The sequence below is a fragment of the Rissa tridactyla genome, chromosome 18 (assembly GCF_028500815.1).
Source record: "Rissa tridactyla isolate bRisTri1 chromosome 18, bRisTri1.patW.cur.20221130, whole genome shotgun sequence".
NCBI lineage: Eukaryota > Metazoa > Chordata > Aves > Charadriiformes > Laridae > Rissa > Rissa tridactyla.
This window is the reverse complement of record NC_071483.1, coordinates 204,469-215,239: the sequence shown is the minus strand read 5'-3', so window position 1 is coordinate 215,239 and position 10,771 is coordinate 204,469. Positions and strand designations below refer to the sequence as shown.

At 53.5% G+C, this 10,771-nt stretch overlaps 1 protein-coding gene across 1 annotated transcript; it reads right to left on the bottom strand.

Moving 5' to 3' along the window:
* Positions 1-1,171: 1,171 nt before the first annotated feature.
* On the bottom strand, positions 1,172-10,361 carry HEYL (hes related family bHLH transcription factor with YRPW motif like). Its single transcript, XM_054223997.1, has 5 exons — positions 10,049-10,361; positions 6,367-6,433; positions 5,819-5,902; positions 5,264-5,345; positions 1,172-3,820 (listed from the first exon to the last, which is right to left on the bottom strand). The coding sequence occupies exons 1-5, from the start codon at positions 10,126-10,128 to the stop codon at positions 3,153-3,155; spliced, it is 981 nt and encodes a 326-aa protein (XP_054079972.1). The 5' UTR covers positions 10,129-10,361; the 3' UTR covers positions 1,172-3,152.
* Positions 10,362-10,771: the final 410 nt, after the last annotated feature.

Here is a 10,771-nt window from a genome sequence, read left to right as displayed (position 1 = left end):
CATTATGTTTTTTTTGCCTGAGGAACGAGGATGGAGAGAGTGCGCAGAGAGTTCGGGGATTTCCCCTACAGGGTAGATCAAAAGTTGACAGGATGTGTTAGAGAAGACATTTAGGCTAAAGAAAACCCTGGGGAAAGAAATGAAGCTCCAGTCCCGGGCTACTGCTCTAATCACCATGTTGCTGTGGGGAGAAAACCCCATGGGCCTGAACCGATGCCCTCCCACCCGCTCCGGCTCCCGTTTGATCAGCAGAGATCAGGAAGTGGTGGTTTTTTTCCACTGTCTCTGTTTTGTTTTACCACTGTAGCCCGCGGGTCTGGTTTGTATGCCTGCCTCCCACGGCGGGTAATTTGGTTGCTCTCTCTGGCCGAGGCCACACCACAGCACTGAGCTCCCACCGCTGCCTCCAGCCGGGTCGGGGCAGCCCAGGCACCAGCGGGACGACTCGTCATCAATAGCCCTATTATTGCTCTTGAAGTTTCTCTCTGCTTCCAGACGGATGCTGCGTTACTCCATCACAGCTGCAGTTGCTCCCTTCTAGCAATTCCCAACACGGCACTTAAGGCAGGGATTTATGGGCGGTTTTGAAAGGCATTTTGGAGCAAGAAGGAGTTATGGGAAAGGAAGTTGAATTCCCACCATTCCCCGGAAAATTCTCCCAGCATCTTTCACGAGAAGGATCATTTACTGGCCCTTTCCTCAAAACAGACAAGCTCTCAGCTGTGGCTCTTTGTTTCGTCCAAAGCATTTCCCGACAGCAAGAAGCAGCAGGGGTTATTCTGGTCCTGCTTGCAAAGGGTCAGGAGCCCTCGGCATCTGGCTGCAAGGCTCTGCTGGACCCAATTTGTTCCCTGACATTTTTGTGGACACTGGTAGCTAAATGAAATAATTTGTTCTCAAGCCACGGATTATTGCCAGTCTTGGGGCAAGCGTTGCCGACTATCTGGCTGACTTTGACTCACGGAGTGGTTTGCAAAGTAACAAGTCATGGGACCAGAGTTACCAAGAGCAGCAACTATAAAAGGATCAGCAGGGATGTTACCTTAACACACATCTTGCCTTTTTTGAAGCTTTTCAGGAACAAAAGCTGACCTGCCGCAAAACTAGCAGTCATCCAAGCAGGCTGGATTAGCAGAAGAGATTCACATCGACGCTACATTTCACAACCAGGACAGGGGTTTGAAAGACTTTATTTGACACCTTTGCTGCATGTCACAGCTCGTGAATCTAACAGCTCTGCACAGCATAAAGTGAGGCTGGGCTACTGGCTGTGAGCTCTAGCGTGCCGACCAGCTGCAGGAACAACCGGGGTCCGTGAGGACCTCCTCTGGCTTTATTAAAAGCGAATATGTTGTTCCTGGCTGATCCTAGCACTTCAGGACAAGGGTGAGGAGAAGTAGCGGAGGCATTTCTGTGTGTTAAGTGCGATGACTTTCATCAAAACAACTGGGAGGGACTCACTTTCAAAACAATAGCAGATACATACATTGACATGCACATGGCAGATACAATCTGTAGGAAGGCAAACACCAGCTCATCCACACAGTCTAACCGGCTGCGCGTTTGATGTGAGGCGTGGGGAGAGCCTCTCCCATTCAAGAGAGACCTTCTCCCTTTTTTTCCACCTTTCTTTGCACTGACCTTTCTACACTTTTCTCTCTTTTCCTGTCACAGTGCTGTAGAGGCGGGTGAGACTCCTTGGGGTGGGCATGCAACTGGGTCCAGGCTATTCTGCACATGAATCCCAGCAAGTCAAGGCACAGATACAGGGAGTGGGCGCTGTTCAGACAGGAGGGAGCTCTGGGACACCCTGCCCTGGCCACCATGGGCGTTAGGGACATGACACAGGAGCAGGGTGGCTCGAGAGCTTCAAGTTTCTGTTCCTTTGTGCCCAAAGAAGAGAGGAGGGGAGGACAGCTGGAAGAGCAGAGGTGTATCTGCTGCGTCAGTTATCTAGGGGCACGCAGAAAAAGCTCTTGGGGAATCAGGACAAGTGCAGACCCAGAGCTTGCCAAGGTCTGCAGTGAAACTTGAGTGGGTTTTGGTCCCAGACCAGGGAGAGGGATGAGCAACATGAGACCAAACCATGGCGCTGAAGAAACGAAACAGAGACATTGTGGGAGGAGAGGGTGAGGGACACAGGGCTGAGAGAGAATGAGGGAGGCATTTCAAATGCAGTCTGGTCTGACCCATTCCCCCCCCTTTGCAGTCACGGCTGTTCAGCAGGGGATGGAGGAAAGACGGCTCCAGCGGGGAGACTGGCAGAGGAAAAGGCCTTTTCTTCTCACTTTGGCCGTCAGAGCCTTCCCCTCCGTGACAGACGTCCCTTTGAAATCCTCTGTCTCGCCTTGTCTCTCCTCTTTGCACCTCGGTGTGGAGCAAGGGCTGCAGAAGCCTTCCTCTACCCGGGCGGCCTGTCCGGCTGCTGCTGTACGGTTTGTGCGGGGACCCAGCAGAGGCCCTGCTGACACGATGGTGTTTCAGCTCAGCTGTGGGAACGAGCTCTGTTAAGCTGTTGTCTCACTCCACCTTAAGGGCACATAAGTGGGAAAAGCTGGTAATGCGGCAAGGAAAGCATGGGGATTAGCAGGCAGCCAGTTCGCTAAGGGAGCTGGGGGGGCTCTAGCCTGCCTCCCAGGGTGCCAACCGCGCTGGGGAGGGGGGCGAGCTGCATCCATCCCACCACGCCAAAATTAGGTGTTGCAGCTGGGGGACACATCATGGGCAATCAGCACAAGCAAGTCTCTGTCTGTCAGCTCTGAGTCCCCAAGGAAATAAGACAATATTTCAAGGCTGGCTGTTTTCCAAAGGAGAGCAATGCTGGGCTCTGCAGAGGGGTTTGCTGGAGGAGGGACAGGGTTGGGATCTGCGTGTGCCCCCTCCCTTGTAGCCATAAGGGTCTGGAGAACGGCTGCATGAAGGCAAGTGCATCGAATTGGATGTGGTTTACGTTTGCAGGCATCACGAGGGAGAGGACGTGTGATGGTGAGGCAAGGAAGGCGGTGCGAGGAGGGAGGCAAGAGCAAAGAGAATTTTCTTTATGGATCCTTGGCTTCTGCAAAGCAGGAAAGATGCCTTTTCAGCTGAGTTTGTTCTTAGGCCTGCGGGCAATGAGTGCTGAAGAATTCCTGTCTCCGAAGGGGAAGGCAGGGTCAGAAAGCCCCAATTTCAGTTGCCCAGGAGCGGCAGATCCTGGATGTCCCAACCCTGATCCCAGGTCCCTGCGTGGCAGTGCCCAAGGCGGGAGGCGCTGTGTAAGCTGGTGGAACAGGGATGCTGGTGGAGGCTGGTGAGAAGAGGAACGTCGCGATTTGGCTGCTCTTGGACGAGCCCTCTCTCAATACTCCCGCTGGCGACGGCATCCTGGGCACAGCTGCTATGGCTGCAGATGAGCCAGTGCCTCGGGCCCTCCGGCTGGAAGAGGCCATCCTGCTGGCCAGGAAGCTTCGGCGGGACGGCAGCATGTCGCTGGGGATGCGGCGAAGCGGAGCTGGCCTCACAGCGGGGCTCGGGTAAGCCAGGGAAGATGCAGTCAAAACAACCGGAGTGGGAGCAGCCTCCCTCCTGGGGATTTGCACAGGGCCAGCAGCGCTGTGGAGGAAGGACCACGGCCACATCTGGATGGGCAGGAGGGAAGTGGCCACAGGTGAAGGCTCCATTTCGGCCACGTAATTATTCAGGTGGGAGAGGAGTCGCAGCCGGATGGGGTCAGCAGCATTTTGGCCCTCGAGGATGCCCAGGTACCTGACAACTTCAGTGAGGCATTCCCGGAAGCCAATACTCCTGTAATCCACAGCCAGAGCTCGAGCATCTAAGAAGCCTGTAGGGAGAGGACACGGGTGACAGTAAGTCCATGCAGAGCTCAGGAATGTGCTTTGATTTCACTACCCTCTCTAATGCACTGTGTATTTCACTTGAGGCACTTTGCTGCCATCTGATATTACTGAAGCAGATAGCCAAGTGGGTGTCCAAAAGGACTGGACGTTTGCGTGCATGAGAATAGCATCTGCAGTTATCTCATCGAGATAAAACTACCAGGGTCATGAAGCCTCTCACTCCAGCATGTGCGATGAGCAAGAGGTTTCATTAACTGTGCTCAGGAAGGATGAATTTTTTCCTACTGGACTCTCTCAGTTATTGCTGCTGGAGACATGGCTATGAGCTAGATGGGCACTGGGTCCCTCTTTGCAAATGGACCATCCCCGGTCTTGCAGAACAGGGGGACACTGCGTCTCCTCAATGCACAGCTTAGCATCATTTTCCTCTGCCTGGATCCCAGTCTTTATACTTCATTTAAACAGATGTCTGGCGGAAGGAGACAGGACAGTGGCAGAACGAAGACTGCTGGGCCGAGAAAGCTCGAAGCCACAGAAATCAACAAGATAAAATGCAATCGATGGCTGATTTTTAGGCTTCTGCTCCCTACTTCCAGCTTAGTGAGACGATAAGCAATAAAGCAGAGAATGTCACAGCACAGCGAAGCACTGGACCACTTTGCTTGATGGGTTCTCTCATGACAATACAGCCCTTTGTTGCAGTGCAGTCAAACTGAATATCTAAACAAATGTTCCAGACCAAGTTACAGCTCTGAACCAAAGCCTGGATGCCAGCAATGTCCCCAGCAAGCCAAAAATGGGTGGTAAGCAAGCCAGAGGCTTCTTTACTGGAGCTATGATCTCCATCCTGTTAACTGGAACAGGACAGAGGGTCTGTACTGAGGTCTCAGTACAAATAAGACCTTTGTTGAATTTTGCACAGGGCTCCCTCTCTCTTCTTATAACAACCAAGAGACACACAACAAAAAGAACAGAAAAGGAAAAAGGACTTGTTTATTTGCGGAGTCCCCATGCAGAATTCAGCCTCTGCAGGAAATGTATCCCAGGGAGGAGGTAAAGAGTTTAATATCATTTTTCTGGAAGCAGGCTCCGTTTCTGCGCAGGACTAAGCGCGTGTCTGTCTGGGCAGTGTTTAGCAGGGTGTGTGACAACAGCAGTGGGACTGTCCCTGTGGGGATTTGCTATCCCACGTACCCCAGTCTGCCAAATGTATGCATGGGATGCTGACCCATACGTTAGACATAAGAAAAACAACAGGACAGGAAACATCCATCTGCCCTCCCTCAAAAAATACTTCCCTTGGGAAGCAGGCAGGGCAGCAGAGCACACCAGCACCAAGATTCTGCTTGCTGATGAGGCCGATGGGGAATTTTCCTTCCAGGTTTTCACCTTCACCTCACCTGTGTGCTTATATGAGCAGTTCTTACCTGTTCCTCCAGTGGCATGAAGCATTTTTAAGTGATCTACTGTCATTTGTAGAATTTCCGCCTTCTCCAGCTTGGAAGACCCCTGTGTGTTGGGAGCAGGAAAAAAGAGCAATGCATCATTTTATGGTCTAGGGTTTTGTGCCTCTCAGGAGCTGGGTTTTTCCCTATCACCTCCTCCCTGAAACCTTCCTGAAGCCCAGGAGTGCTCACAATGGAGCATCCATTCAGAGCATTTGCTCTGGTTTTCACATCAAGTGAGTAGAAAATGGAGCTCCTTCCCAAGATCCCCCAATGCAAATTGAAAAATCCCCATTTCTGTGCATCTTCGTATCTGCAAAACACTTTCTGGATTGAATTTATCCTCCCTGGGACTCCTGAATATTTGTTAATATTGTTTTACCGCCCAGTTTCACCACCTACTTACTCCCTGAAGCGATGACGATAAGAAAGACACAGCATTGCTCCAGACTTTCTCATTCTGAGGGCTCTACCCTTATCACTGCTGAAACGCAGCCCACACGGGAGGAAGGGTGGAAATCACAGACACACACACACCTGCTTCTCGAAGGCGGTGGGCACCAGGCGCCGCAGTTCGGACAGGCTGCTGTTGATACGGTCCCGGCGCCGCTTCTCAATGATCTGCAGATTTCCCAGTGGAGGAAGAAATCACGGTCATTTACAGCCACAGTTCACGGGTTTAAAGCCCTCATTAACAGCTATGGCAGGGTGAGAGAGGCACTTTGAACAGGGCCATATAAGTAAATGTTTTGGGTGCAAAAGCTGAGCAAAGAAACATTAACTGACTGGTGTGATAACCCCAGGTAAAATTGCTCTCCTCCACCCCTATCCCCACCGCTTTCTGCCAGATTTGAGGCTAAACCTCTGCAAAAAAATCTCCAATTGGCTGTGGGGATAGTTCTGCAGGAGATGGAGCAGGGAATGGTGTAAAATTCATTTTGCACTGTGTCCTCGCAGGAAGAACATGACAACAGCACCCCACCGCACACACGGGATGTCACGGGGAGCCCTGGCACACAGATGGGACCAGCCTGTCCCCTGAGAGAGACACAGCAGCCACTCTGCTCAACGCAAACGATACTCACCCCTCTCCTCTTCTTCCTGGCTTGTATCTGAGATGTCGTAGTGGGAGACATGGATCTGGAAACATGGCTGGAAAGGAAAAGAGGGAATAATTTCTTACACTAGCTGGAGAGAAACCTCCATTGCACATATGCTTTGCACACGTTTGCCATCTGCAGTTCCCCCCACCCTGCAAATAACGTCTTCTGTGGTTCCCATCTCATTTTTACCCACAACACAGAGCTCAGGAATTGGGGACGGGGAGCCAAGCAGAGACTTGAATCCCACTCTCTGCTCTGAGTGTCTCCCACCAGCCTGGGACAGATTTCTGCACCAAACTGTCCATCCACTACTACGCACACATCTCTTTCAATCTCAGTCCATGATGGCATCTCCACGGGGCTGGAAAAGCAGCGATACAAGCTCCAGAGTCATGGCCTTTTTTTTACCTCCATGGGCGAACATCCTGGCTCTCATGTCTGAGCCTGCCCTGTCTGCAGGGCTTTGCATTTTGGAGCTGCGATAGCGCGAGCGCATATCTGAGCTCCCACCCAGGGCGGCAGCAAAGGCCTGGTCGCTGCTCAGGGTGAGGCCGATGGTAGCGTTGATGTGGTTTCTGAGGGCTTCCTGGAGAGTCGCTTCACAAACCACGATTTTTGGGGTGGGCTGTGATATTCTGAATGCACGGACACCCCTGAACCAGACAGAGAGGGGCCAGGACACGGGCAGGGGGAACACACAGCAGGAGGTGATGGAGCTGGGACCCTGCCTGCTGGCCGACTGTCCCGGCGACCAGGCTGAAGGGACAAGGAGCACAGCGGGCGACAGGCTAAAAAGAAGAGTCCCACAAACCATCCTGCGCCTGGTGGGCAAGGGTGAGGCTAAAGACACCAAAGGTCAGCACTAGACATGCGCAGAGAGGCAAAGTTCAATCCTTAGGTCCCCATGGAGGTGAAGTCTCCATAATGATGGATAACTGGGCGTGGGAAACTCCTTGGAGCAAAAACCCTCTGCTCGGGGGGAGGCCGGCTGGGCCACCTTCCATCTCCCCCAGGCAGGGTTTCTCCCTCCGGAAAGTGCGACTGACTCGGGGCTGTTTCTGTGCCTTACGAAACTCATCACAGGGATGTTAACACGCAGGCGAGATGGCAGTCTGCAACTCCGGCCAGCGCAGCGCTCCACAGGGACTTGGAGACCACATAAGACATACAAATCTGCAAAGGGGCATTTGCATTCACCCTGTCAAATCAAAATATTTTTCAGTTTGACGAAGCATTTTAATAGCATTCTATTAAAGATGTTTCTGCAGAGACAGCGCTGTCTACACAGCAAGCCAAAACCTAGACCAAACTCAGCCCATTAAAATTGCATTTTGTTAGGCCCAAGTGAGGTGCTTTCAGAAGTGGTTTTACACAATCAGACGAAATAACACGTTCTTCTACTGACTGCTCCGCTCATCTCCATACGGGTACCCTATTTGAATGTCTACTGGGTGGGCTTTCTCTGGGCTGAGGTGCTGGCTGCCTTCGCAAGTACAAACATGCGTCACCAGTGCACATAAAGAAACATACAATGAACACGTATGATGTGGAAAAGAGCTCTGCACAGGCACTGGGGCGTTACACGTGCTGGGGGTAGGTACCGAATTCGCCTGGCAGCGCAGGAATGCGCAGTACGCACTCAAGGAGTCTGTAACAGTGAATTTTGAAACCCACTTTGCAGAGCTGTCCGAACACATTGCTCTTTGTGAGCTAGAGTTCCAGATGTGGATATAAAGACCTAGTTTACTGCAAAATATACTTTAAAAATATGTTTGACAGATTTGAACCACATAAAAGATACCGTAACTATATTATCTGAAGATTAAAAATTCTGCACTGCTCTTTGCTTGATTTTGTCATTTACAGCATAACTTTGGCTGTTTATTCAAAACAAAAAAAAGCAAAATAACAACCCCAAAACCAAGCAGTATTTTGCACTTCTGCAGTGACCCAAGAGTCTAAACTTGCTACACACACTGAACCAAGCCACACGCCCGGAGTGACTCATCCCCGCTCTACAGGGGAACTGGTTTGCCCAAACCACTCGACTGGTGGGTAATGGGCTGAAAACCCCAGCCAGACGGCCCGACTGCCTCCCTCTGCCCTCACCGCTCCGCCTTGCTCCCCTCCTGGAAGTGTTTCATTTTGCCCGATCCGCCAGCGTCCCACACAGGACCACGTTACTCGAGATGTAAACTCGTCAGAGCGGGAACAGCTCTTTTGGCCATGTGTTTGCGTGACACGAGCAACAACATAAATGTATACAAATACCACCAGATGACAGCACTGCCCAGTTCTACCACTGGCTTGAGAAGATAAGCACCAAAGAGGGAGCAAAAATTCATTGTTACTCTTCACCGAAATAAAAATTTGTGACAATTCCTCTATTTCATCCATCGGGATACTATAGACTCAGTGTGCTGTGCTGATGTAAAGAGCTGGGCTATATTTCACGTGCAGCAGTCAGGCAGGTTAAATATTGATGCACTTGGAAACTGCAGTCAGTGAATTTGTGCAGGACGTTACGTGTTGGACATGCCCGACTCTGCTGTGACCGTATCAGTAAGAGGCGCACTCATGAATTTAGTCCCATGAGAACCTGAACTTGGCACCGGGCAGGGCAACTTCTCCCCTCAGGATACCAAGCAGCAAAAGGGAATTAATTCATCTGGGGCCTCACTGGATGTGGAGGGAGGAAAGGGGGACACTTGGCTCCTGAACCAAGAGTTCCAAAGCAGCTGATTTTTGGACGAGAACAAGTAACAGAGCCCTTCCTTCATCCCAGGCATGCCTGCTAAGGCTGACACAGCATAGGAACCCGGGCTGCGAGCAGAGCCTGGGGATGCCCTTTGCCAGCAGAGACACAGCCCCGGGGAGCATGGCAAAGCCTGAAGACATTGCCTGGGGAACCGCGCAGAGGTCCTGTCCTCACTATTTCCTGACTATTTCACCAAGCAGCAAAACCCCAGAGCCAAAACTGCAGCTCAGCGGTGATGGGATGGAGCCTGTGAACTGCGATGCTGAAAGTGTCCGCTTCGAGCCGGGCACCCTCATCCCGGCCGGGCTGCGAGGGTCCCTCGGTATTAAAGATCAAAGCCCCATCTGGTGCATTACAAAGGCATCGGCAGAGCAGACGCGTTTCTCGTGCAAAACCTCCTCGTTTCTTCCACATTCCCTCGGATCCAGGCAGCTGACGGGTGCCTTTGCTGGGGGGGGGAATGCCCCATCTCGGGCTGCCGCTAACCAAGATCAGAGCTGCCCTTCTCCCCACGGGGCAGGAGAAGGCAATTGCCTCTAATGAGGCATTTTCTTGAAGACAACCAGCTCGTAACACGGTTTTAGTCCTTGTATTACCACTTGGGTTTCCTTGCCGGGTCAGTCCTAACGCCAGCATCAGCCCCCGCTGGAGCGATGCCCCCGCCCGTCCTCGCCCCGGGCAGGACCGGCCCAGCCCGAAGCGGTGCCCGGCGGCTCCCGGTGGGTCCGCGGCGGAGCCCGGTGCCCGCCCCGAGGAGCTCGCCGTGCCCGCTGCCGGCGACCCCCTCCTGCCCCCCAGGACGCTGAACTGCCCCTCAGGAGGGGACCCCACAACCCGACATCGTACCACCGTCGTGGGACGGCGCCGTCCCCCGGGGGGGGAGCTGCCGCCGCGGCGTGTCCTCACCTGTACTCCTCCTCCCGGCCCACGTCGATGGTGCCGTCCGACTCCGTGTCGGACGAACTCTCCTCGCACAGCCGCTTCATCCTGCCAGGCGGCACCGGGCCACCGGGTGGGCTCGGCGAGGTTGCCCCACGCGTGTCCCCGCAGGCCACCGCCGGTGCTTCCCCGCCGTCCTCGGGGAAGTGCTGTCCCTGCCCGGGCTGCGCGGAGGAGCTGGCCCCAGCGCCTGCCTGCCTCGCACGGCTCCTCCCCTGCCCGCACTCTGCCTTTCACACCCCCGGCTTCTCCCTCGCTCTCCTCCCAGCACGTCCCCAACCCCCCCGGTTAATGGGTTAATGAGACATCTCCCGGGAGTGACGGATTACGCGGCCGCGCCGGCGCTCCCAGGTTCCCAGGCCCCCCCACCCCCGCCTCCTCCCGCTCGCTGGTCGAAATCCCAAGTCTTCCTGTAAAAGGAACAGTCTGTGTGAACCGTCTCATGTCCCCCCCCCGCCCCCCGCTCCTTCTGCCCACGGCCCCCCTTCTCCCCACGGCCCCCCTTCCACCCGCTGCACATTGGCCTCAGCCCCAGTTTAAAGGGACCAGTGACCTCACTGGCAACAGAAAACCGTGGGAAAGAGATGGGACTGATAAAGCCTTGAGTTGTTTCAGGGAAAAATCAACATCCAGTCCCACACGCACACACATGTCTGCCCGGCTCTGCACGGCGCAGGCACTTTTGGAGAC

Coding starts and splice junctions, on each gene's coding strand:
- HEYL (XM_054223997.1), bottom strand. CDS start 10,128: ATGAAGCGGCTGTGCGAGGAGAGTTCGTCCGACACGGAGTCGGACGGC. Junction 5,346..5,818: donor CCACCGCCTTCGAGAAGCAG/GTGTGTGTGTGT, acceptor CCCAACACACAG/GGGTCTTCCAAGCTGGAGAA. Junction 3,821..5,263: donor TCATGCCACTGGAGGAACAG/GTAAGAACTGCT, acceptor CTCTCCCTACAG/GCTTCTTAGATGCTCGAGCT.